We start from the raw sequence: 25,112 nt of genomic DNA on the forward strand, positions 1-25,112 counted from the left end.
CCCTCTGGCCCAGTGGCTAATCCACCACTGTGGACAAGCAGTCTCTCAAACCTTCAGACCTTTGGCTGTCCTACAGCCCAGATATACACCTGCTAACGAGCTTAGACTTGGTACTCCAGTTACTCACTGCATAACCCTTTTCTGAAGTTGCAGCTGTATATCTATCCTGGGGTGAAGACATTAGAGGAGTCCCAAAGCTGTAACTGAAGCAGCAGTGGCTGGATGCTTCAGAACAACTGATGTCATTGGTCTGATCATGTCTAATTACATTGTGTAAAGAGGGTTGGGCCCAATTAGTATTTGAATGGATGACGAGTGTCCTTTTCTTTTTATGGGCCTGTTCAGCTCCCACTGAAGTCAATGGGATAATCACACGTAACATTTTATATGCTCAAAGCATTGCACAGATAGTAACTGATCAATCCTCCCAACACCCTGTGTGGAAGTGGGTATTATCCCCCTTTTACAGATAGGGAAACGAAACCAGAAAGACCAAGGGACTTACTCAAGGCTACACAGTAAGCCAATGGCAGAGCACAATGGCTTGTTTATATTTTAATTGCTGTCCTAGAACTCCAATGACGTGTGGACATTAGGGGTTTGATTCTGCAGGGTGTTGAACATTCTGGCAGCAACGCATTTAAGCAAGAGCTTAATTTTAAGCATGTGGGTAGTTAATTGGACTGCTCATGTGCTTAAAGTTAAGCACATGCTTAAGTGCTTTGCTGGCTCAGGCCAGAGGGCTCAGCACCTGGCAGGATCTAGCTATGTATAAAGAAAATGTATTGCTGAAGGCAAAATATCTTGTAAAGCTTCCACTGGTGGCCCCTTTGAAAATGCTATTGGAAATACAAATAATTCTGATACTGAAGAACTGTGAACTAAGAGTGTCACACTGTAAGGATGATTGGCTAGTCTTGGTCTTCTTTGGCCTGCAAGCCATTTCATCTGCAGACTCAGAGATGCTCTAATTCCAGAGTCTTCCATATGTTTTTTGGCAAATCTTCTCAAGAACATCATTCAAGGGGGCCAAATTCCTGCCCACCTCCAACCAGGATCTGCATTCTACCCTCCACGCGCGTGTGCAGAGTGCAGCACGAGGACCATGCTATTACCCAGAACCTTTACGTGAGGATATACACATGGGGTTAGAACAGAAATTATGAGTTTTTTTAAAAGATGTGACGTAAAATCTCATGTACCCTATAAGCTGCCTTTCTGCCTATAAACCTCAGCCACCTTTCCTGGACTATCAGGTAACTATGTAAAAGCTAAAGGGCCAGAGTCTGCCAACATTGCTCACGTTGTGTAGTACTCTACTCCTCCAGTTCAATGGGGTCGCACTAGAGAAAGGTACTGCTCAGTGTGAGTAAGGGTGGCAAAATCTCCTTACTTTCCTTATTCATCCAACTGCAGTATCTCTGCTCTTCAGTGGCTCAGTCATTTCAATGGCTGATGACAGGAAAAAGTAATGTAAGGCATTCCTAATGGAGTGTAGTGTGTGAGTCAGCAATTCTGCACCTAGATCCTTCTCATTCTGTTACAGCCCAGGCAGAGCAATCTTGGTTACCTTGTCAGCTTTTTCCTGCAGTTCTTACTCACGTGGACCATCCAGTTGATTCAATAGGGAAAGGTTTGCTAGATCAGATCCCTTTTACTATGCAAGTGCTTGCTTTGCTTTGAGTGTGATCAGACAGGTGGTCCCATAGCAGCACCACCATCATCCTGCTACGAATCTCAGGAAATGAGATAAGGAACATACTTGCATTGCTGGACTCCATTGTAAGGTACTACAATCAGCTTCAAGGAGAGCAGATTACTGGATACACTGCAGTTGACCCAAGGATCACATTCTTTAGAGGTCAAACAGGAGGCCGTCAGCTTTCAGAGGAAACTATTTGCCTGCCTTCATGGGGAAGCCTCAAGGGAATAGTACAGAATGTGAACTAAGACTGCGAGCAGGAAATGGGCCCAAGGAAAAATACAAGCTTCTGGTGCTGCTTGTTCCCCATGAGATTTTAAACTAAGCAGTAACCTAACTTTGCCAATATTTCACTTGTGTGAGGCTTGCAGACCCTTACATAAACTCTCAAGTCTCATTCTAACCTAAACAACATCTCCCAGAATGTTTTTTCGTGCATCTCATTTGGTGCAAGCGGGTCTAGTTAAATGCAAACAAATTATTCTCCAGCACCATTTGTAAGTCACCTCTGGAAGGGAGAAGATAGCAACATCAACAGAAAGAGCAAACTTCTTCAAGGTAGGGAAATCATCTTAACCTTCCCTGCAGCTGGGTGGCAAAATATTAACTAAGTGTGCCCGGAAACCTTCCTGTCTAGCACATCTGTGAACAGAGGGCAGGCTTTGTGATTTCTCCAGCTGAAACGGGGACATTTAGGTAGGCAGAATGTAATGCCCCAGATTTAGAATTTGACCAGGACACAGGGGAACACTTCATCATGAAGAGTGCCATGGGATCTTGAATGACTGTAAGTGATCAGGGCCACCTTGTTTTTACATTTTATCTATAATTCTCACCTGCATCAGCACAGTTGGGCCCCAGCACTCTGCAGGCATATTGAACAACTTGTCAGCAACTATAAGGGTCCATGTCCGTTTGCCTGCCCCCGTTATGGCAGTTACAATAAATGAAGTGTTTAAAATCATGGATAAATTAAGCAATGTTTACTACTGACCTGAAAGCTGAGTATGTGTTTTCTTGCTTTTTCTTCCCTTTTTCAGGTTTTCCATTCCTTTCTCACAAACATTTTTTTTACCAGCAACTTTCCCTCATTTCTTTTTTCTGTTTGTTTTCATTTTCTGTACATTTTTTCTCCCTTTTTATTTTCTCCTCTTCCTCTCCCTGTTGGCTTACACACTGCTTGCTTGCCTTTTCCCTTTCAACCTCCATATCTTTCTTTACCTCCAAATTTCCTACACTGCCCTTTCCCTGAATTCTGCATTTGTACTTCAGTCTACTTTCCAAACACTGGCTTGCCCCCTCCGTATTTGCCTCCCATTTCACTGTAGCTTATACTTACTTCAGAATGGGTTCCTGGTGCAAAAGATCTTGGGCTCGCCTGCCTCCTCCTGGTTGCAGTCTGTGTTCCAGTGTAAGGTTGCCATATTGCATCCACCCTTTAAGCATCCTGATTTCAAACCTCCATGGGCTTGAGGGAGGCTGTGGATTGTGCCTTGGGCCTCAAAAGCCTAAAGAATTGTAGAGGTTTCCAAAGAGTGGATAATCAGACAGACCATATTTATTGTGATACTGGGGCAAAAGGGTAAGTCATGGAAGGAGCCTCAGTCATCTATCAATTGCTTTTGATGGATTATACTGTATATTATAAAAGCAATTAGAAATGGAAAAGATCCATTAGTTTACGTCGTCTATCCCCCCTGCCAGTGTACGAGTATTGTCCACAACATAGTATTGTATGCTTCGTCCATTCTGATTTATTTAACTTAAGCAACCTGTGTCTTTCACCTCCTGCCTAAGAAGGATAGACTATATCTCAAGAATCTCATAGCTTAAGAATATTTCCAGAACTTTAGCTTACATTTATTTTTTCAGTTTCAGCTAATTATATTTGCTTGGGACAACATAAACAATTGTTTTGTGTTTATATCCTTCCAATACATATAAAGAGGTAGAACAGATATTATTTAATGTTGAAACAAAATAAACATATTTAGTTCTTTGTTTTCCTCACAAACTCACATCCCTTTGAACTTAATGTCTGGCTAACTTTCTCTGAGTTCCCGCCAAATTATCATAGTGTTTCTGATAGCTGAAGTGCTCAGAACTGTAATATTCTAGATTGTTGACTAGACTGGGAGACTCGCCCGTGCTGCATTGAGAGGGGCTTTCCACTATGTTGTCTGTGATGTGACACCTCTGTTGGTTCTTGTTGGTTCTCAACAAATCATACTGAAAATTCATACCCAGCTTGTCGTTCAGCCCATATTACCTGGTGGTCTTTTTCTGCTTGATTGCTGGCCTTGCTTTCTTGGTTTTTCCATCCCACTGAATCTCTGTTTGGGATTATTCCTCCTCTCCTCTCACCCCAGGTGTATTAGCTTGCATTTATATGAGATAGTTGTTTCTGGTGTATATTTCAAATATCTTTTTCTCTTTGTATTATTCTCTGTTCTCCCTGGGGTTCCCAACACCTCTTAATTCAACACCATCTGCCACTTCACCAATCATAGCTCTGTTTGTTTTGTCACTCCTTTTCGTTGTTATGTAAATGGCTAGGTCACTTCAAAGCCATTTTCATAATGGGAATAAGCCCCATTTCCTTAACCTTTTGGCATAATTTAGGTTCCTATTACCTGTTATCTTTGCTGCCCTACATTGCACCTTTTCTGATATGCTTTGTTTGACACGTGGCATGGTGATCAGCACTGTGCACAGTATTCTACATGGAGTCTGTCTAACATTTGCTTTACAACATAAGATCACTTCTTTTATTATATATTAGATTCCCATTGATATTTTAAATAAGAATCTTGTTTGCTTTTTTTAATGGCTGCTATGCTCTTGACTACGAGTTTCAATGCATTATTTAATCAATCTAGCTATGTCTGGATTTTCAAAGGTGCTGAGCACCTGCAAATCCTACTGAAGTCAATGGATGCTGTGTGTGCTTTGACATCAGGAATCATAATACTCAAAAACCAGTGGGAGAACACTTTAACCTGTCTGGCCATTCTTTGACAGACCTGCGGGTGGCTATCTTAAAACAGAAAAACTTCAAAAACAGACTCCAACGAGGGACTGCTGAGCTGGAATTGGTATGCAAACTAGACACAATCAACTCAGGATTAAATAAAGACTGGGAATGGCTGAGCCATTACAAACATTGAATCTATCTCCCCTTGTAAGTATTTTCACACTTGCTTCTTATCAAACTGTCTGTACTGGGCTATCTTGATTATCACTTCAAACGTTTTTTTTCTCTTACTTAATTGGCCTCTCAGACTTGGTAAGACAACTCCCACCTGTTCATGCTCTCTGTATGTGTGTATATATATCTCCTCAATATATGTTTCACTCTATATGCATCCGAAGAAGTGGGTTGTAGCCCACGAAAGCTTATGCTCTAATAAATTTGTTAGTCTCTAAGGTGCCACAAGTACTCCTGTTATTTTTGTGTGTGCTAAGCAATTCTGCAAAAAAAAAAAAAAAAAAAAAAAAGACCTCTAGGCATTTATACCAACCTCTTCACCCCAGTAACTGGATGTTTAACCAATGACACATCTGTACATGAACACCTGCCCGATTTGTACTCACAGAAACCCGGGACTAAACTCTTTTTGGTTGCTTAAAAACTTCAAACCACATTTATTGTAAATTCATGAAAAAAGAAAAATAACACAGATCACTAAACAATTACATCTCAATGTAAAGAACATGTCCAGTGATGTGCAATCACTCAGATATTGAAAAGAATATCTAAATAAACTGCTATTTCTCCAATAGAAATCTCATTAAATAAAAAAGATGTTTATTTCCATATTTACAGATTAAAAGGCTTATGCATTCTTAAAGCATTGGTTAATGTTTAATAGGTCTATCTCTTTAAAAAGAAAATAAAATGTTTCAATTCTAAGAGTGCCCTTTGGAAGCAGCTCACAATATAGTCTATTTACCATCGTTGAACAACTCAGTAACCTTCCCTTGACCACTGTAGAGCTTTGGTTCTTCTATATTCCATGCTTTCATCGAAGAGCTTCTGGAACTTCCACCTACAAAATAGTGGGGTGGGGGGGGTTCTCATTAATTTACAATACTGGCTGGAAAAGAAGCAGCAGCGTGGTCTGTCCCGATATGTATATTTTGCTTAAATAATATGACAGTGATTTACATCCGTTTCTAAGGTGCCTGTCGCCATAGTACATGGATGCCATTAAACATATTTAGAAGTACATTCATTCACTCTGTGAAGAAGACTAGGGTACATTTACATTGGAGCTGGAGGTGTAATTTCTCTCTCAGGAAGACATACCCGTGCTAACTTTCATTGAACTAGCACGCTAAAAATAGCAGTATAGCTATGGCTGCATGGGTGGCAGGAGTGGCTAGCCAACACAAGTACAATCCCATCTGAAACCCTAGGTACGTACTCGGGACAGCTAGCCAAGCCCACTGCCCATGCAGCCATTCCCATCCCTACCTCCATAGCTTAATGCTATTTTAAGAGGTGTCAGATCGAGGTGTCTTATTTCGTTGAGCAAGAAATCAAGCCCATTTCACAACTCAATTCTGAAGAGAAGGCTTTGCTGAAAAAGACTAGCTTTGCCTGAAGGTGGCAAAATTTCACCTCTGGCTCATTGCTTGCTATACTCACTTCTACAGCGACCCTCTACTGAGAATCCCAAGCCCGAAGAAGTCTGAACGTGGGTTCTGTCAGCACCCTGGGTTCTGTCAAAACTGAGGTCAAATTAAAATGGAAAGCTTAGTCATGAAAGCAGGTTTAAATGTAAAACTATTCCCAAATATGTACTCATGCTGGTATTTCTCAAAGTGTAATCTTGTATTAAATATCTATGCTTTAAAATTCATGATGCATGTTTTGGATTATGCCATATTTGAGCCATAATCAGTTATTTAAATGTGGTCCTTACTTACCTGCTTTAACTGTTTTATGCTGCTTCCCCGAATTGCTTCCATAAGGCTATCATGAAGAGACATTTGTGGGGTGGAGGGTCGGGTAGAGGGTCGCGATCCTTCTTCTGATTTCTTGTCTGAGACTGATCTTAAGGAATTTTTAATTTCTTTCAATATGCTATTCTCATGCTTTTTGTTTTTTTTGCCTTTTTTCTTTTTGTGTCCATTTTGTAAGGCATTCTTGGAGCTCTCCTGTTGTTTGATGACTTCAGCTATATTTCTTGTTGGCGCCTTTTTCTCTGGAACAATGGGGGGAGGAGGTGGTGGGGGAGGAGGAGGTGAAGGTGGAGCTGGAGGCTGGATTTTGACAGGCTGAGCTTTCTTAGGGAGTTTTGGAGAGGACCAAGGTGAGCTCTTAGGCGATGCATAAGGTGAGGACCCAGGAGTTCCTTTCTGCAAGGCTTTGGTCTTTGGATTGATTGCTCCATCACAACCAGACTCTTGCTGTTTTTGCTCCTGCATACGTTTTTGCCTTTGTTTATCCATGTTTCTTGTGAGGATACTTGTCATGCTCATTCTTGGTCCAGCAAGCTCAAAGTGGTACCCTAGCTTCACCAGCGTGGTATTGTCTTTCAACAGTTTAGCTATGTCCATTTCAACCTGACTGCCCATGATATGCCGTTGGTTGTGGAATCGTAGTTCTGTTAAAACCTTGTTATTCTGCAAAGCTCTCATGATGGCCAATATCCCTTTGCCTGTGATAAAATTTGAATCAATGTTCAGACTCGTTATATACTGATTCACTTTTAACATCCCAGCAATAGCAATTGCCGCACTATCATCAGCACGAGTATTGGCTAGATTGAACATCTTAACCACGGTGTTGTTCTTGAGGGCTTGAGCAAAATGTGTAAGCATCTGTATGGTGATGTTTTCAATGTTATTTAAGTTGACTTCACTGGTGTCAGGGTCATTGTTCCTAACTTTTTCCAAAGCATCCTCAATAACTGTTGGGTTTCCACAAGGGTGGATGGCACCCGTTTTAAAGCTCATGTCTTCTGTGTCTTTGCCACCATCACCATTGATGACATTTTCATTTTCCTTCTGGATGTTGCATTTCTTGCGTTTCAAGTGGTCAGAACTCCTGTCACTTTCACAAGTCACAGTCCTTTCACAAATTGCAGCATTTTCCTTTTGTTCTGAGTCATCTTCATCACTTTCTTCTTCTTCTTCTTTTTCTTCTGCTTCCTCTTTTTCTTCTTCCTCCTCCTCTTCAGTGTATGCCTCCTCGGAAATTTCACTGTTAGTTCCTGTGAAATATTCTTCCTCAGTGTCTTCTGAATTGTCGTCTTCTTGCTTTGAATCCTGAACAGGAATGTAGGTGTCGGTATTAAACATGATAGCAAAAATATTAAGCTTTACTTTGATTTTCCCCAACAGCAATTATACTTAAACTATATGAAATTAAAGGTTTAAAATAAACTGACAGAAGCATGGAAATTTAAGAGAACTGAAAAAATCTCATCTGATTTAATATTTTTTTTTTTTTAAATTTTCTCCCCTTTCTCTAGAGGCCAAATCCTTGGCATCAATTGGCTTAGTCTACTGAAGTCAAAGGAGCTATGTTGATCTACACCAGTGGAAGATCTGGCCCATGACACTGCAGCACAGATATACATAAAATTACCCACTAGTTGATATATTCACAATGGAATGTCAGATGGATTTGCCCTATCTGAATTTCCATGCTTATGTGGGTTTCACTCAGACAGACTTATAGTACACCTCTACCCCGATATAACACTGTCCGTGGGAGCCAAAAAATCTTACCGTGTTATAGGTGAAAACACATTATATCGAACTTGCTCTGATCCACCGGAGCGTGCAGCCCCGCCCCCCCCTCCTCCCCGGAGCCTCTGCTTTACTGCGTTATATCCGAATTCGTGTTATATTGGGTTGCGTTATATCGGGGTAGAGGTGTACTATGTTTTTCAGAGTGGCCACAACCCATCAGCTACATTTTTTATGTGCAAAATGACATGCTCCTGTTTAATGACATGGAGTTTAGGTACCCAAATTATTGCATGTCCCAAAACTCAGACTTCCATGCACAAATGCTATATATGCATTTAAATCAGTTAAATGGCTGCCTAATTTCACACACAAATACCATTTTCACATGAAAATTTGAGCAAAAAAAAAAGAAAAAGGAATTACAATAGCTGTCCACCCAAGATTCTGGATGGACAATTTTGGGTGTGCACACTTAGAGGCTGTTTGAAAATATGCTCCATAACGTTACGCTAGCATCACTTTAATACTTTAACAAGTTCAAAGTTGTGATGGGACTGACATGCCAAATTCAGATATACATACAACTGTCCCAAAGTTCAGTGGTATTCCTGGAATTTGGGCTAGTTGCAGAGTGCACAGGGCCAGCTCCATGCCTATGCACCACTAAGGTTTCATTTCAACTCCATTTTGACAGCTTAAGAGGCAATGAAGTGCTGCAAAGGCCTTGTGCTGGTCCTTGGCATACAATTGACCTTAAATCCCTCGATCGCAAGAGCTCTACTCTAATAAATCCATATAAATAATCTAATAAATCCTATAAATCCATAATATTGAATTTTTAGTAAAATTCTGGGTGAAAAACAGAGGCTCTGCATGTGCTGCTTTATTAAGTTGAATATGTTAATCCTTATAAAATATCCGATAAGGATTGGGTCCATGCAACGTACTTACAGAGATGCTGTTTTTGATTTTGACAGGAGGCATGCAAAAAAGTTACCAAAATGGCAAGGCCCTAACCATCAGTGTTTAAATCCCCACATAACTGCTAATTCAATTTAAACAAAGTGTGGTTAATGATGTGTATATATATCCCTGCAGTATTGACACCTTGCATGCTATCTCATAGTCTTGAGCAGATTTCTGTGGCAGGACACATACAAAATAGGGTTATCATCATTATCACGCTTACAGAAGCTTGACTATGGAGGTACAAAAGGCATCAGGGTAACAAACCATGGGCCCAATCTTACAAATGCTCTGTGTGATTCACCGGGAGCAAAAAACATGTAGAATTTGCAGGATTGCGCTGATCCTAAAATGAACTCTGTGCAGGCAGGCCCCTGACCCCCCCAAAAATCCATTGACTTCAATGCCACTGCCTCAATAGAGCTCATTACAGGGTCAGGACCTATATCTATAATTTCAGTGCATATACAGATAAGTTTAAAAGTTGAGAATATGGCTGCTGCACAGAACATCCCCTTTAATTCCTACACGTGTATCTATCTAGACATTTATAGCACACTCTTCAGCATGGTCTCTGAGCGCCTATTCATGACTTTGTAATGTACTAATTGTGACTGATTGGTAATATTCTACAGTGACTTTAGAAGATTAGTGTGAAAAAAAAACCCTGCCAGAATTGTGTTTGAAGTGGGGGGGGGGGGAGATTCAATTCTCTTTCATATTATATCCATCCTTCAATTTCATAACCAGCTGTAAGCATTAGCAGTAAGTTTAAAATTGCTACTTCTCTGTTTTTAAATTCTTCAGTGGCTTGCTCTCTGTCATCTTGATCAGAGTATATCCCAATGCACACTTGCTACAGACACCTAGGGCGAAATCCTCACCTCACTGAAATCAATGAGAGTTTTGTTGTTGCCTTCAGTGTGGGGAAGATTTCACCCGCAGATCCCGCTTTATAGACATCAGATGGCAGGGTGTTGACGTTTATGGATACATTTTGTAGCTCTCTCACCTCCAGAGCAAAGAGTGTGGGTTTAACTGACACATTACAGCAGGCTCATACCAAATGCTAACCCAATATTGCCATTTGGAATGAAAGTTGCTGCCAAGTCAGAAATCCTTCCTTATGGACAGGACACCACAACTAGGACTTCTCTGGCCATTTCTTATTCCTGCCTGGATGTAAATTAAAGATTCAGTTGAAAAAAGTAAGTGGCTAACTCTGCTGTCCTGTCCATATCTCAGCAAAATAGGTTCTGATGTCTAAGGCTATGTGAGCTACTGCTTAGTGTATAATGGTGGTTGTATTTGCCTACACAGACATTACAACCAGTATAACAGACACTATATGTAATCAAATCCTGTGCCCAGTGATTCTTCCCTGATTGTAAGATAACAGTATATTCATTATGCAAAGATGGTCCAACTCATCCCTGGTGTAAACACTTTGTAGTCTGTAGATCCAGAGTGTTAGCATTTTTAACAGTAACTGACTTATGTGTCCAATTCTGCCACCCTTAGGTCATGTATCCTTGCAAAAAAAGGTCCTTAACTCTGGTCAGCTAACTCAGGTTAAAATAACAGTGAAGACACACAGTCACTTGGCTTTTAACTCAGGTTAGCAGCTTGAGTTCAAATCCATGCTACCCTATAGGCTTTAACTTGAGCTGCTCACCTAAATTAAAAGCCAAGTTGTTGTATCTTCAATTTTACTTTAACCCAAGTTAGTTAGCACGGATTAGCTAACCTGCGTTAAGAACACACCTTTTTTTTTTTTTTTTTTTTTTGCAGTGTAGACATACCCTTAATCCTGAAATCAATGAGACTACTTGCCGAACAGCATACCACTCCCTGTGAGCAAGCGTGGCAGAGTCAGGTCCTTAATCACCCGAGCTCAGTATGGAACTTTAGCTGCAAAATCATTGGCATTCACACAGCTAAAACTCCATGCTGTGCTTTGAAAGTTATAGTGCATGTGTTAAAAAAAAAAAGTTGCCTTTTATAGTGCTTAATCCTGAGAGCAGTTTCAGCAAAGTGCTGGGTGGCCTCAACACACACCGAAGTCAATGAAAATTGAGGGTGCTGAGTATCTCACAGAATCAAGCCCTTCATTATTATTACTGAGTTATACTGCTCTTGGCAACCAGCATCTATTGTTACTATTTATATAAAGCTCCCTGGGACAGATTGCATGATGAGTACTCTATTAATATGTTGATTGACTGAATACCAACTCCAGGCCTCTATGCTTATAAATTCCTCCAGCTGTGTTCTGATAAGACAGCACACAGTGTGCCATTGAAATCATCAGATATTGGGCCAGATTCTCAGCTGGTGTAAATCAGCATAGTTCCATTGACTGCAATGGAGCTATGCTGAGTTACATCACACAAAAATCTGACCAGTGGGTTCTGCTGCACTTTTTTGCCCAACCTCTCCTCTGCTAAAAATTCAGAATTCTCTTCCTGTTGATCATTCTTTCAGTCTATTGCTCCTCAAAAAACAATACTGATTATTTATTGATTTCATAAGAGGAAAAAGCAGTCTACTAGCTTCCCTCTTCCCCCCCAAAAAGGTACCTTACCTAACAACTTATGTGGTTGGCTAGAAGCACACACTAATTTGTGCCTAATTTTGTAAAATCACTTTAACCATTGCTATAATATGACTTATTTTAACCACTAATGCCAATTCCTTTTACAGGATTTTTTTCCCCAAAAGAGCTTTTAAGGCACTGCAAGACCAAAAACAAAAATCCCCTTTGCCAATTTACAGCACTCTAGCAAAAGATTGTCATTAGGACTTTTCTTTAAAATGTTGTAGTGGATCAGAAGAAAATAACAATGGTAAGTGATGGAAAGTCATTGAAGAGTGAGCCTGAATATTTCCAGGGCACAGTGAATGCTCTGAAATCCTACCTTTTCGCATGCCCCCAACCTTTCTTCTTCTAGAAGTTTTCTGGTCTCTTTTTCCCAATAGGCCATCAACGCTTCCCTGCTGAAAGTTCCTGTAGGAGTTTTCTCTGTTAGATTCTTTTGTCTTTGCCCCACTGGAAGGTTACGGTCGGGCTCAATATCTTCTAGCTCCCTCTCCAGCTCCTTTAGCTCCTCATCAGTCAGAGAAGCAAGGAGTTCATCTTCATCAATGGATTCATATTTACTAAGCTCTCTTCTGTAGCCAAAGGTAGACATGGTCCCGTTTGGTCAGGCCGATAGAAAGTTGAAATAATTAGGCATTCAAGAAAGCTGAATCAAGTAGGCTGTATCTCGTTTGGTCGGCAACTGTTTCCCTGACTAGCTGAGGCACCCTTTTAAGAGTCGTCATGGGAGTTACTACAATGCATGAAGGGATGAAAGCATGCTCTGTTTTAAGCATCAGACGTCAGCTAGACATTTGGACAGATAGATTGTCACATCACTAGTGTTTGCAGGTCCCTTAAACAGGGGGATTATTGACACACTGACCATTACCATATTTAGTGTAGCCTGAGAGCAGGAGAGTGTATTAGCCCATGTACTTAGCAGGGCAGGGGGGAATGGCAGGAAATAAAACAACATGCATAATTACACTGACTTTGTTCTCAAGCAACAATGGAAAGGGAACAATGAAAATGCACTTTAATTCTGAGTTGCTAGTGGGGGTGGGGAATAAAACAACTGCACAGCTGTTAAGGGAAGTTCCACTCATTTTCATGGTTATTTGGGGGACCTATAATGTTATCAGGCCAAGGCTTTGTGAAGACTTTGTAATCAGCAGTAATGTAATGTGAAGCCAAGCAGGTCAGCATTCCAGAGTTTACGGAAAGCACCACTCCGGGTGTCGTACATAGCTCTTAACTGACCATACAACTGGGCTATTTATTTTTATTTCAATTTTGAAAAATGATCTGAGGGAGAATTAGAATGACAAGTTTATTTGAAGTCAATATGATTTATTTAAAATTAAGGATTACAATGTGCCACTCATGTTAATTGGATTTCACAAGGCCTTAGTGTGGAACTGGGCCCTAAAGTCCACAATATAACACTATCACAGCTTTAACTTTGGCAGAACCAAGCAGGTATAAATCTATAATGGCTATTGTGACGGGTTGGATCACAGAAACCCCCTTGGGAGCTGCCACCCGATGTGCAAAGACTACCTCTGCTCCTGTTTTCCCTGCCAGCTCAGGACTCCAGCACCCTGTCTTGCTGAGCCAGACACTCCAGTCTGCTCTAACAAAGACTCAGGGTCTGAATCACTTGTCCTAAAGCTGCAAGTTTACCCAAAAACAGCTCACAGGAGTGTGCTTGTCTTTAGCACTCAGATGCCCAACTCCCAATGGGGTCTAAACCCAAATAAATCCGTTTTACCCTGCATAAAGCTTATGCAGAGTAAACTCATAAATTGTTCGCCCTCTATAACACTGATAGAGAGATATGCACCGTTGTTTGCTCCCCCAGGTATTAATACATACTCTGAGTAAATTACTAAATAAAAAGTGATTTTATTAAATACAGACAGTAGGATTTAAGTGGTTCCAAGTAGTAACAGACAGAACAAAGTAAGTCACAAGCAAAATAAAATAAAATGCGCAAATCTATGCCTAATCAAACTGAATACAGATAATCTCACCCTCAGAGATGCTTCAGTAAGTTTTTCTCAGACTGGACACCTTCCAGGCCTGGGCACAATTCTTTCCCCTGGTACAGCTCTTGTTGCAGCTCACGTGATAGCTAGGGGATTCTTCATGATGGCTCTTCTCCCTCTCTGTTCTCTTCCACCCCTTTATATATCTTTTGCATAAGGCGGGAACCCTTTGTCCCTCTGGGTTTCCACCCCCCCCCCCTCACTGGAAAAGCACCAGGTTAAAGATGGATTCCAGTTCAGGTGACATGATCACATGTCACTGCAAGACTTCATTACTCACTTGCCAGCACACACATATACAGGGAGACTCACAGGTAAACAGCCATCTGCAGACAATGGGAGTCATCAAGATTCCAAACCATCATTAATGGCCCACACTTTACATAATTACAATAGGCCCTCAGAGTTACATTTTATATTTCTAGTTTTAGATACAAGAGTGGTACATTTCTACAAATAGGATGATCACACTCAGTAGATTATGAGCTTTGTAATGATACCTTACAAGAGACCTTTTGCACAAAGCATATCCCATTTGCATTATAGTCACTTATTATCAATTTTTTTATAAAACTATCCCAGTTACATTACATTCACTTATTATCATGTTTTTATAAAACCATGTAGACTGCACGTCACAGCTATTTTGCAACTAGCTGCATCTCCTTCTCTTCCAGGGGTAAGTGCTCCTTAACTCCTGTTATGCGTTCCTTTTCTTAATCCTAAGGAGATGGGACAATATCATAGCCATAAATTAATGCAAAAAACTATGTCAATGTGATATTACTTTTGCACACTTTGGCACCCAACAGTAAGAAAATACAGAGTGAAAGCTGAACATTCGACCTTCCCTCTGCCCCTTCATATGTAAGCATTGTAAAACAGGCTTTACACAATCATATGTTATTGTTCAAATAATACATGATATATCACTTTTTTCTATTAAAAGTGAAAGATACTGAATGCTTAAACCAGAGCCGCCGTTCTCAGACATTTAGCCCAGCACTGTGTGGTCTTCTTCAAGCCTGTGCCCTTGTCCTTAACCAGGAGAAAGGTTGTTTTAGCAGAATAAGTCAGGAACAAGGCAAAAAATACACAGTGTCTCCATATACACACTCATACCAAGTTCTTTTTATCTCATAGAGTTTTAAGAGTATATTCAGTGCAAGTGGAAGAGGAGGAGGTTTGGGACCACTGGTTTTGTTCAGTACCATCATTGTTTGTTTGGTTCTTTTTAGCATCTAAGACTAAATCTGTGATGTTCATCAGGATATTCTACATCTATTTGCGGATTGATTCTTCAGTGGCACTGGGCAGAGGAGATGTAGCCGCATGCTGTTCATATACAGATTTGGTTAACAAAACCTAATTTTCCTCTTAGGATTTTAATTTTTTTATTTATTTCACTTGTTTTCATCTGAATTTTCATACAGTTTAGTATCCTACAGAAGTGGGATCAAAGCTGGGAAATACAAAATTAATCAATGCATAAGGTATTCATGTAAAAGTTTGAAGTACTTAGCAAAGCCAGGTGACTAAAGTAATGCACTTGGATTGTCATGTAATCAAATGACACATGTGTAGGGCCCTACCAAATTCATGGTCCATTTTGGTCAATTTCACGGTCAGAGGATTTTAATAATTGTAAATTTCACGATTTCAGCTATTTAAAGCTGAAATTTCACGGTGTTGTAGTTTTAGGGGTCCTGACCTAAAAAGGAGTTGTGGGAGGGTCGCAAGGTTATTGTAGGAGGGGTTTGCGGTATTGGTACCCTTACTTCTGTGCTGCTGCTGGCGGTGGCGCTGCCTTCAGAGCTGGGCGGCTGGAGACCGGCGGCTGCTGGCTGGGAGCCCAGCTCTGAAGGCAGCGCCACCGCCAGCAGCAGCACAGAAGTAAGGATGGCATGGTATGGTATTGCCATCCTTATTTCTGTGTTGCTGCCAGCAGAGCTGGGCCCTCAGTCAGCAGCCACCACTCTCTGGCTGCCCAGCTCTGAAGGCAGAAATGCAGAAGTTAGGGTGGCATGGTATAGTATTGCCTCCCTTACTTCTGTGCTGTTGCTGGCGGGACGCTGCCTTCAGATCTGGGCGCCTGGCCAACAGCCGCCACTCTCCGGCCGCCCAGCTCTGAAGGCAGTGCAGAAGGGTGGCTATACCGTGACCCCCCCTCTAAAATAACCTTGCAACCCCCCTGCAACTCCCTTTTGGGTCAGGACCCCCAATTTGAGAAATGCTGGTCTCCCCCATGAAATCTGTATAGTATAGGATAAAAGCTCACAAAAGACCAGATTTCATAGTCCATGACATGTTTTTCATGGCCGCAAATTTGGTAGGGCTCTACATAAGTGTGTTCAGATTGCTTATGTTGGCTAAATCTTACCATAACCTGAAAACAATGTGCCACTCATGTTTGTTGTCTGTTATAGAACTAGGTGCCATCATTGCAGCTTGAGCTACTGTGAAGAAAACAAAACTTGTGTCAAATGTGTCCAGATGATACTTTGGCACAATGGTAGTTGTACACATTTTTCTTTTGTTAAGATGACAAACTGCAATTAGCATATATTACACCTAGCCCAAACCTTTGAAATATATGAAAAAATGAAAGAAATAATATGTATTGTTTATTCTTTTAACTTTTAAATAAAATAAAATAAATTAATGGAGATATCCCATCTCCTAGAACTGGAAGGGACCTTGAAAGGTCATTGAATCCAGCCCCCTGCCTTCACTAGCAGGACCAAGTACTGATTTTGCCCCAGATCCCTAAGTGGCCCCCTCAAGGATTGAACTCACAACCCTGGGTTTAGCAGGCCAATGCTCAAACCACTGAGCTATCCCTCCCCCCTGAAACTCCTGAATTTTTGTGTTCAGGAGTTATGGCTTTGATGGTAGAATGGATGAAATGCCATTTCTGCTCAATATATCTGTCAGAATTCTCAGTTTATTCCTTCAGTATATTAAGATGGTAACCTACTTGCTACCATTTGAGTTTGTGAAATAGCAGCACAACGCAATCTATATATAATGCCCAGAATTTTTACAACAAACATTCTGGGTACAGCTGGGCAAAAAATTTCTGATGGACAAATTTTCTGTCGGAAAATATTGATCTGACTAAATTGAAACACTGGGAATGTATTGGGAATGTATTGATTTTGTCAAAAATTTTCAACAGGAAATTATCAACTTTTTATATTATTGTTTCAATTATAATTATATTTATTATATTATTAAAATGATTAAAGTCAAAACAAAATATTTTGATACGGTTCAAACAAAATATTTTTGGAGCATTTTATTTCACAGAAAATTTCAAAATCTTGGAATATCCTGTGGGATGGAAATTCCAGTTTTTGACCAGCTCTTATTTGGGGGTAGATTCTGTGTTTGGTCTCCTGAAAGGTGCAGAACAGAAGGCACAGGCCAAGAGGCGCAGACCCCAAAGCGTCTTTAAGAATCTCCTTTCACTTATGGCGGCCTCCCCATAACTCTTTATGGGTTAAGTGCTACAGTGATTCCCCCTCATACCTGTAACACACTGTCCTGTCTCTGGAATGGCCCCTGTACCGGGGGCTGTGAGGATGATTACCACAGTAGCATACATTGGTCTTATGCAGCTGCTGTAGTGGAGGAATTCTCCTCTGGCCAGTTATAGACCCCATATACTGTGGGAGTGGCATAATGGGGCCACAGTGGTGACCAGAGTCTGGCTAACTATATAGTTTATTATTTTGTATTGTGATAGCTCCTTCAGAGTCTATTAATCAGCATTGGGGCCCCACTGTTCTAGGCAGTATACAAACACATAGTAAGAGACAGTCCCTGCCCTGAAGAGTTTGCAATCTAATTGACAAGACAGAAAGACATACCAGGATTCAAATAAAATAGGAACTGTAAACACTACAAAACCTGAATGGAAATATTTCTCACAACTCACTCCTCTCCTCCCCCCGCAAATCTATGTAATGGACACACACACACACACACACACACACACACACACTAATTTACATACAGTATATAAAAACTGGCTGGTAAGGATACAAAAATGACTTTATCATGCACCTTTGACAACCTCAACTGCCCACTTATCTATCTCCCCGAGACTAATTCTACCATTTCACACCCTGAACAGATTCAAACAGCAGCCAATTTTTTAAAATGACCTGCCAGAAAAGTATTTCCTTCTTCTCCCCAAACTGTGGATTTCCATCCCCCACCCCTCAGTATTACTCCTGGCTGAGGCCCAGGGTGGGCAAGATGAAACCCTGGACCAGTGACACACAATAATGTTACAGCTTTAATGTTGAATACCTTGTGGCAGTCTAGTGCTAGGAATAGAAGTTTACAAAACTGGAAAAGGGTGATTCCCAGCTTCCCATTAGGAACTAGCACATGGCTCTAACACTGGAAGGGCCTAAACTAATGGATTTTAAAGTCATGAGATTAGCAAATATGGAAGAGCTATTTTATGTCATTAGGGATGGGGTTACGGCTGCCGCTGAGTCCTGTACAATTGGACTAGTGACAACTAAGGCCTCTGACTACAAGTTGAGGGATAAGGGAAAAGCCCCAATAAACTTTTTAAAACTCGCTAGAACATTTGTGAAACAGATTTTCTACTACATACATGGTATATTACACTCCAAAAACTACCTTATATAGAACATTATTAAGGTTGCAAAGTCAAGCACTCAGAAGCCTATGCAACCTTAATTTGCCCCCTGGTGGGTATACATTATGAGACAGGCTGTATTTACATAATCACATGCTATATTTCCCACAGGACCCCCACCTTGTTCATTGCACTGGATGAACAGTGCTCTACACTGCAGCTGGGAGTGAGCCTCCCAGATGGGTAGACACACCCATACAAAGCACAGCTCCCATTGATTTCAAATGCAGCTGTGAGTGCTCAGCACTTCTGCAAATCAGCCATCTGAGACTGAAGTCAGGCACCAGAAAATGAGGAACACACAATTAATGTGAAAAGTTTGGTTGAAGTGACCCAACTAGCGTCCCATAGGAAATCTGTGGAAGAGACAGGGATGGAATCCAGTTCTCCAGGGCAGCATTCAACTGACTGAACTTTGAGAACATCATCTCTCTTCTTACAATCCCCTGCCTCATTCAAATAAAAACATAAGAACGGCCATACTGGGTCAGACCAATGGTCCATCTAGCTCAATATCCTGTCTTTGACAGTGGCTAGTGCCAGATGCTTCTGGCAGTCAGAGGTTTAAGGACAGTGAGCGCATGGGGTTGCATCCCTGACCATCTTGGCTAATAACCATTGATGGACCTATCCTCCATGAACTTATGTAATTCTCTTTTGAACCCATTTTTGGCCTTCCTGGCATCCCATGGCAATGAGTTCCACAGGTTGACTATGCATTGAGTGAAGAAGTACTTCCTTTGTTTTAAACTTGCTGCCTATTAATTTCATCAGGTGACCCCTGGTTTGTGTGTTATCTGAAGGGGGTAAATAAGATCTCTCTATTCACTTTCTCCACACCATTCATGATTTTATAGGCCTCTATCAGATCCCCACTTAGTCATCTCTTTTCTAAGTTGATCAGTCCCAGTCTTTTTAATCTCTCCTCATACAGAAACTGTGCCATACCCCTACTCATTTTCTTTGCCCTTCTCTGCACCTTTTCCAATTCTAATATACCTTTTTTTGAGATGGGGCGACTAGAGCTACACTCAGTATTCAAGGCATGGGCATGCCATGGATTATATCATGTCATTATATTTTCTATTTTATTTTATATCCCTTTCCTAATAGTGCCTAACATTCTGTCTGCTGCTGCACATTGAGCAGATGTTTTCAGAGAACTATCCACGATGACTCTCTTTCTTGAGTGGTAACAGCTAATTTATACTCCATTCGTTTATATGTATAGTTGTGACTACTTTTTCCAATGTGTGTGACTTTGCACTTATCAACGTTGAATTTCATCTGCCATTCTGTCACCCAGTTTAGTGACTCTTTGCACCTTCACATCCTCATTAACAACCCTGCTACATCCCCAAAGCAAGTCTATCCTGTACACCAGGGGTCGGCAACCTTTCAGAAGTGGTGTGCCGAGTCTTCATTTATTCACTCTAATTTAAGGTTTTGCGTGCCAGTAATACCTTTTAACGTTTTTAGAAGGTCTCTTTCTATAAGTCTATAATATATAACTAAACTATTGTTGTATGTAAAGTAAACAAGGTTTTAAAAATGTTTAAGAAGCTTCATTTAAAATTAAATTAAAATGCAGATCTTATCAGTTTAGTGCAGTGGTTCTTAACCAGGGGTGCACGCACCCCCTGGGGGTGCAAGATGCCCTTTCGGGGGGTGCGAGACACGCGAGATTTTTTTAGAAGGTAAATCATCGAAAACACAAATTAAGCACAGGCACGTAAGTACAACTACTTTGTTTAATCAAACCTATGTATTTATTAACATTATACATGTTTTAACGATTACTGTAATATACAAAGTTTTTAAGTTTTCAAGTTTTTAAGCTAATTGTAGTGTAATTTTTGATAAGGGCTGCAGAGCGCTGGGCTGGCTGCCGGTACCCCAGGCCAGCAGGAGGGCTGAACAGGGCCAGCGGCCCGGACCCCGGCTGGCAGGGGGCCGGGCGGCTGGAACCCCAGACCAGCACCGAGGTGAGTGGGGCCGGCGGCTGGTATCCCAGGCTGGCAGCAGGCTGAGCGGGGCCAATGGCCGGGTCCCCGGCTGGCAAAGGGCCGGCGGCCGGAACCCCTGACCGGCAGTGGGCTGAGCTGCCGGCCGGGGGTTCCGTTCACTCAGGCCGGCAGTGGGCTGAGCGGGGCTGGCGGCCGAGACCCCGGCTGGCAAGGGGCCGGCGGCCAGAACTCCAGACCGTCAGCCAGAACTACATACCTCCCACTGGTCTTGCTCTTGTGTCCTCTCAATTTGGATCAGAAGCTTCTTGCTCCTCCAAGCTGCTAGGCCCAGAAGGGGGAGTATTGAGAGTACAGGAGAGACGGGGGCACTGATCTCATTTCAGGTACCCAAATCCAGTCCCAACACCATCTACAGCAGCCCAGAGCTGCAGGGAAAGTCCTGCTCAGCCTCAGACTGAAGCATGTTTGGTGTGGATAGAATCTTCAGGGAATTTAGCTTCTAAAATCTGAAGTCTCCACTAAGCATAGGCAAACTGCAATTGTTCAAAGGCTTATAACTTGGCAAGGTTTGGGCATAGTTCTAAGGGGATGGCAAAAGTCACATTCCTGACTCAAAGCCCTCTGCCAAGATTATGTTTAGGACATAGGTGGTGGTGCCTAATGGTCAGAGCCATGAAGGTGGCCAGGCCTGGAGGTTAGCGCCAAGCCAAGCTGGAATCAAGAATCAGGGCCCCGGGGTACAGCTGAGAGAAGAGCTGGGCAGGGGCAGGCACAGGCATGGAACATGTTGAGCAGCCAGCAAGTTCTGGGTACTGCTGGGTCAAGTAGGAGCTTAGCTCTGCACCTCCACCGATCAGACGGTGCAGTCAATCAGGCAACCCCTGCCAGAGTCAGCTATGCATATTATGTTGCTAGGAGACTGACCCTGCTGCAACTGGCTCCCTGATACTGCTCCCACTCCTGCCAAATTTCAAGTCCTTGTTCTGAATCATGAGAAGCGGGAGGGTCAAAGAAAAAAAATGGCCGAATTTTTTAATACAGGTAAAATAATGTATTTTTCCCTAGACTTATTCTTGGAAATGTCTGTTTTGGCAGAAATTTTCCCCAGAACAAGCCAGCCTGAGGCAGACACCCAGCATGGCAAATTTTAGCCCAATCAATTAAAATTTGGCAAACTTATAAGCAACTGAAAACAGGCTCTTCGAATGGGAAGTGTCAGGCAACCTTAATAGTATGTGGTGTCGCCAGCCCTTCCAATAATAAAGAACCAGAAATGGTGGTGTTTGATTTTAAAGGTTTTATTGGTAGTTATTTAGGATGAGGCATATCACTCAATCTGGCTTCAGTAATATACCCATCTAAAACTCATACCGATAAAACCTTGCAAAGTTGCAAAAGCCATGCACAGAGGGATTGCACATCTTTCCTTGGCTTACAAGCAGTAGAATAGTCAAGGCTAAACTGAGGTTGCCCACTTCTCACTGGGCAAATACAAGCATTTAGTTTAGATTAATTTACCCACTTCTTTTTTTAACCACTGCTTACAAGCCACTAGAATCCCTTGTACAGCCACTGACTAACTTGCACGTTTGTTTCATGCAGGACGAAGGATGCAGAGTAAAGTTAGGAATTACAACCATTTTTATAAGTTCAGGATTCGTTCCCACATTTGAAGATACTTTGCATACAAGTTTCTTTTCATGTGTGTGTTTTTCTATAGTGTCTTTCCACACCTTCTTTAGCCAATGGTAGTAGTAGATATATGGGGCTTAAGCCCCTCATTGGCAACTAATATTTAGGGCAGACGTTAATCTTTTTTCTCTCTTATGAACTGTTTTCCAAGTTTTTGGAAGAGGGGGTCCTTCCAGACACTCTCCCCCTCCACTTCATTCCCACCAATTAAACTGTTTCAAGTAACAGTTTGAAATTTTGTCAGGTTTCTAACAAGTTGCCAAAGTTTAGTCATTTTGACCCAATAGTTTGAAAACTCATGTGCAATGCCCGAAGGGTGAAATTCACGCCTGTGCAGGGGCGTATACACCACAAGGTCCCACTTCCACTTTGGTCAGTGGAAAAATAGTGCACAAATAACCAAACTATTGACCAACCTGTTCTCAAAGTATGTGCGATGGCCTGTTGTCGAGATGCCATTTAGTTCCGTCACAGAGCACAAGGGAAGCCTGCCAGACGTATTTTAGATTGTAAAGGAAACAATTGAATTGGAATCCCATGCTTCAGGAGCACTGTTCAATTACAGTGCATGTTTAAAACAATATACATTTATGCAACTAAAAAGGACATCTGGCTCTCCCCTTTATCTCTCTCCCTCTGGGTTGTTTTTCCTCTTTCTCTACCCTTTGTTTCTCTTCTTTCCCTCTGTTTCTTCATCTAGGCCCTTACTCTCTCCTCCACTTGCCATCCTCCATTCTGTTCTCCCCCTATAATTTCCTTTCTCTCTCTTCCCCTCTCCCTACTGCATGCCCCGTGTGCATTCCTCCTCCCCCACTGGATGGCCCCTGCACTCTCCCCCCTTCCCCACTGCATGTCCTCTGCGCTCTTTTCTCCATCTTTACAAAGATGCTCCTAGGTGTTACTCCTACAGTTCCAGTGTGAATGCATAGTCCAATCTGACTGATCCACTGATAGTAAGTATTCTAGGTGTGTGTAGGTAGCAGTATATTTGCTTTCGCTGTGAGTAGTCACATACCATTGCATTCAGAAGTGCCTAAACCTTCTCAAAGTAGTTCAGCCTAAATCTGCACTTCAGAGGCCTTTCTTTAAAGAGAAAAGGTCAAAAAGAAGAGAGAAAAAGTCAGTCTTGTGTGATATCTAAACATGGCTGTAAGACAGAGTGATGGGACAAGCTGTCTCTGCTTTACCCTAGAGACAAACACAACTCTTGAAAACTGTGCACACTGAACTGTCCTTGGAAGCTATGTGTCATCACCTACATTTAACAGTGGTATCAGCAAAGCAAGCTCGATAAAGCATGTGTTGAAGGCATGTGAAGGAATAACTTTTCAGCTGCTTTTCTCTATGCCAGATGATTCCATTGTTGAGATCATCTGTCCTGGTGATTTTGTAAACAAGGAGTCACATGGGAGAGAAGGCTCCTTCCCTTCCATCCATGCTGAGGAAAGACAAAGAAATGAGAGTTTAGAGATGGGCCTGAGCCAAAATCTTCCTTCCCTTGAAAACTAGAATTAGAATCTGGATTTCACAACTGATCTCCATCTCTATGATAGTCCGAACCAAAACCTCTGACCTGAATACCCCAGACTTGAAAGGGCACATTCCAGATTTAAAACCATTAGTGAAGTTTAATACTGATAAATATGAAATGCAGAATACCCACAAACTCTAACCCTAGCCATCACCCTAATCTTAACCATTAACTCTAACCACCTCCATTACCCTGACAATAATCTTAATAGCAAATGCTGTTTGAGCCCTAAGCCCTGCTTTTGCCTTAACTCTAAAGATGACCATATTACCTTAAGGTTACCTATAACTGCAACTCTAATTGTAGCCAAAACTCTAAACAAAGCTCAAGCCTAGCCCAAATGTAAGCCCTAACACCAATCAAATTATGGTGCTTATTCCTTAAATGAAATAGGATGCGATGGAGTGCCTACCCTACACTTACATGAAAAGGGTTAACTGGAACTAGAGAGCTCTATTAAAGTACCTGGCTGCACCTGGAGGGTGGGCCGGCAACTACTGATGAATCCCAGGGAGGGGAGGAGCTGGGAGCTAGAATAAAGAGAGGAAGTGTGTAGTTGTAGCAGAGGGGGCCACAGAGACAGAGAAAGGGAACTCTGCAGTTTCTCCCTGGGCTCAGAGTGTGGTAAGAGCCCTGCAAGGTGTTCAGTTGAGGAGCAAGAGGGGGATAAAGGTCAAGCCTGAAGAGGGCAAAAGGGGGTTTATGTTTATACTTTTATGCTTGGATTTATTGGGGACTTCTACAGGATAACCCTGTGAATCCTAGCCCCGCAAGAAAGGCAAGCTTGGAGAGGCTGTGGAGGGACCTGCTAATAGGCTCACATCAGAAGAAGCACAGAGGAGAGTGAGGGCCGAGCTTCCCCTACCAGCCAAGGATGTCATATTTTATGGGGCAGGGGGGCAGCTGTATATGCTCTATTTCTCTGCCACCACCACCCTCACCCAACTTTGTAGGATATAATATAATTACATGTTTTATATGTTGACACAACTTTGTTGTCCCCTCCCCCCAATTTTTCTGAAATGATGCCCCTGCTGCCAGCCACTGGGGAAGGTAGTGGGAAACTGCCCCTGAGAGAAGGAGATAAGAGATGACCAAACCCTGAGAGAAAGATGTGAAGATCAGGGTCAGAGCCAACAATCCTGATGTAAAGACATTGGACTTTTTGTTGTATTGGATTTTCTCTTACCCCAGAAGGAGTGGATTTAAACGCGACCTGGCCAGAGGGCTGAGTCACAGGCA

The 25,112-nt window shown here is 41.9% G+C and overlaps 1 protein-coding gene across 1 annotated transcript; it reads right to left on the bottom strand.

The window, feature by feature from the left end:
- Nucleotides 1–5,724: 5,724 nt before the first annotated feature.
- Nucleotides 5,725–12,564, bottom strand: LMOD2 (leiomodin 2). The gene is made up of 3 exons (XM_065420350.1): nucleotides 12,292–12,564; nucleotides 6,635–7,969; nucleotides 5,725–5,751 (listed from the first exon to the last, which is right to left on the bottom strand). Exons 1-3 carry the CDS (start codon nucleotides 12,562–12,564, stop codon nucleotides 5,725–5,727), a joined length of 1,635 nt encoding a protein of 544 aa, XP_065276422.1.
- Nucleotides 12,565–25,112: the final 12,548 nt, after the last annotated feature.

Source organism: Emys orbicularis, chromosome 1 (genome assembly GCF_028017835.1).
Source record: "Emys orbicularis isolate rEmyOrb1 chromosome 1, rEmyOrb1.hap1, whole genome shotgun sequence".
Lineage (NCBI taxonomy): Eukaryota > Metazoa > Chordata > Testudines > Emydidae > Emys > Emys orbicularis.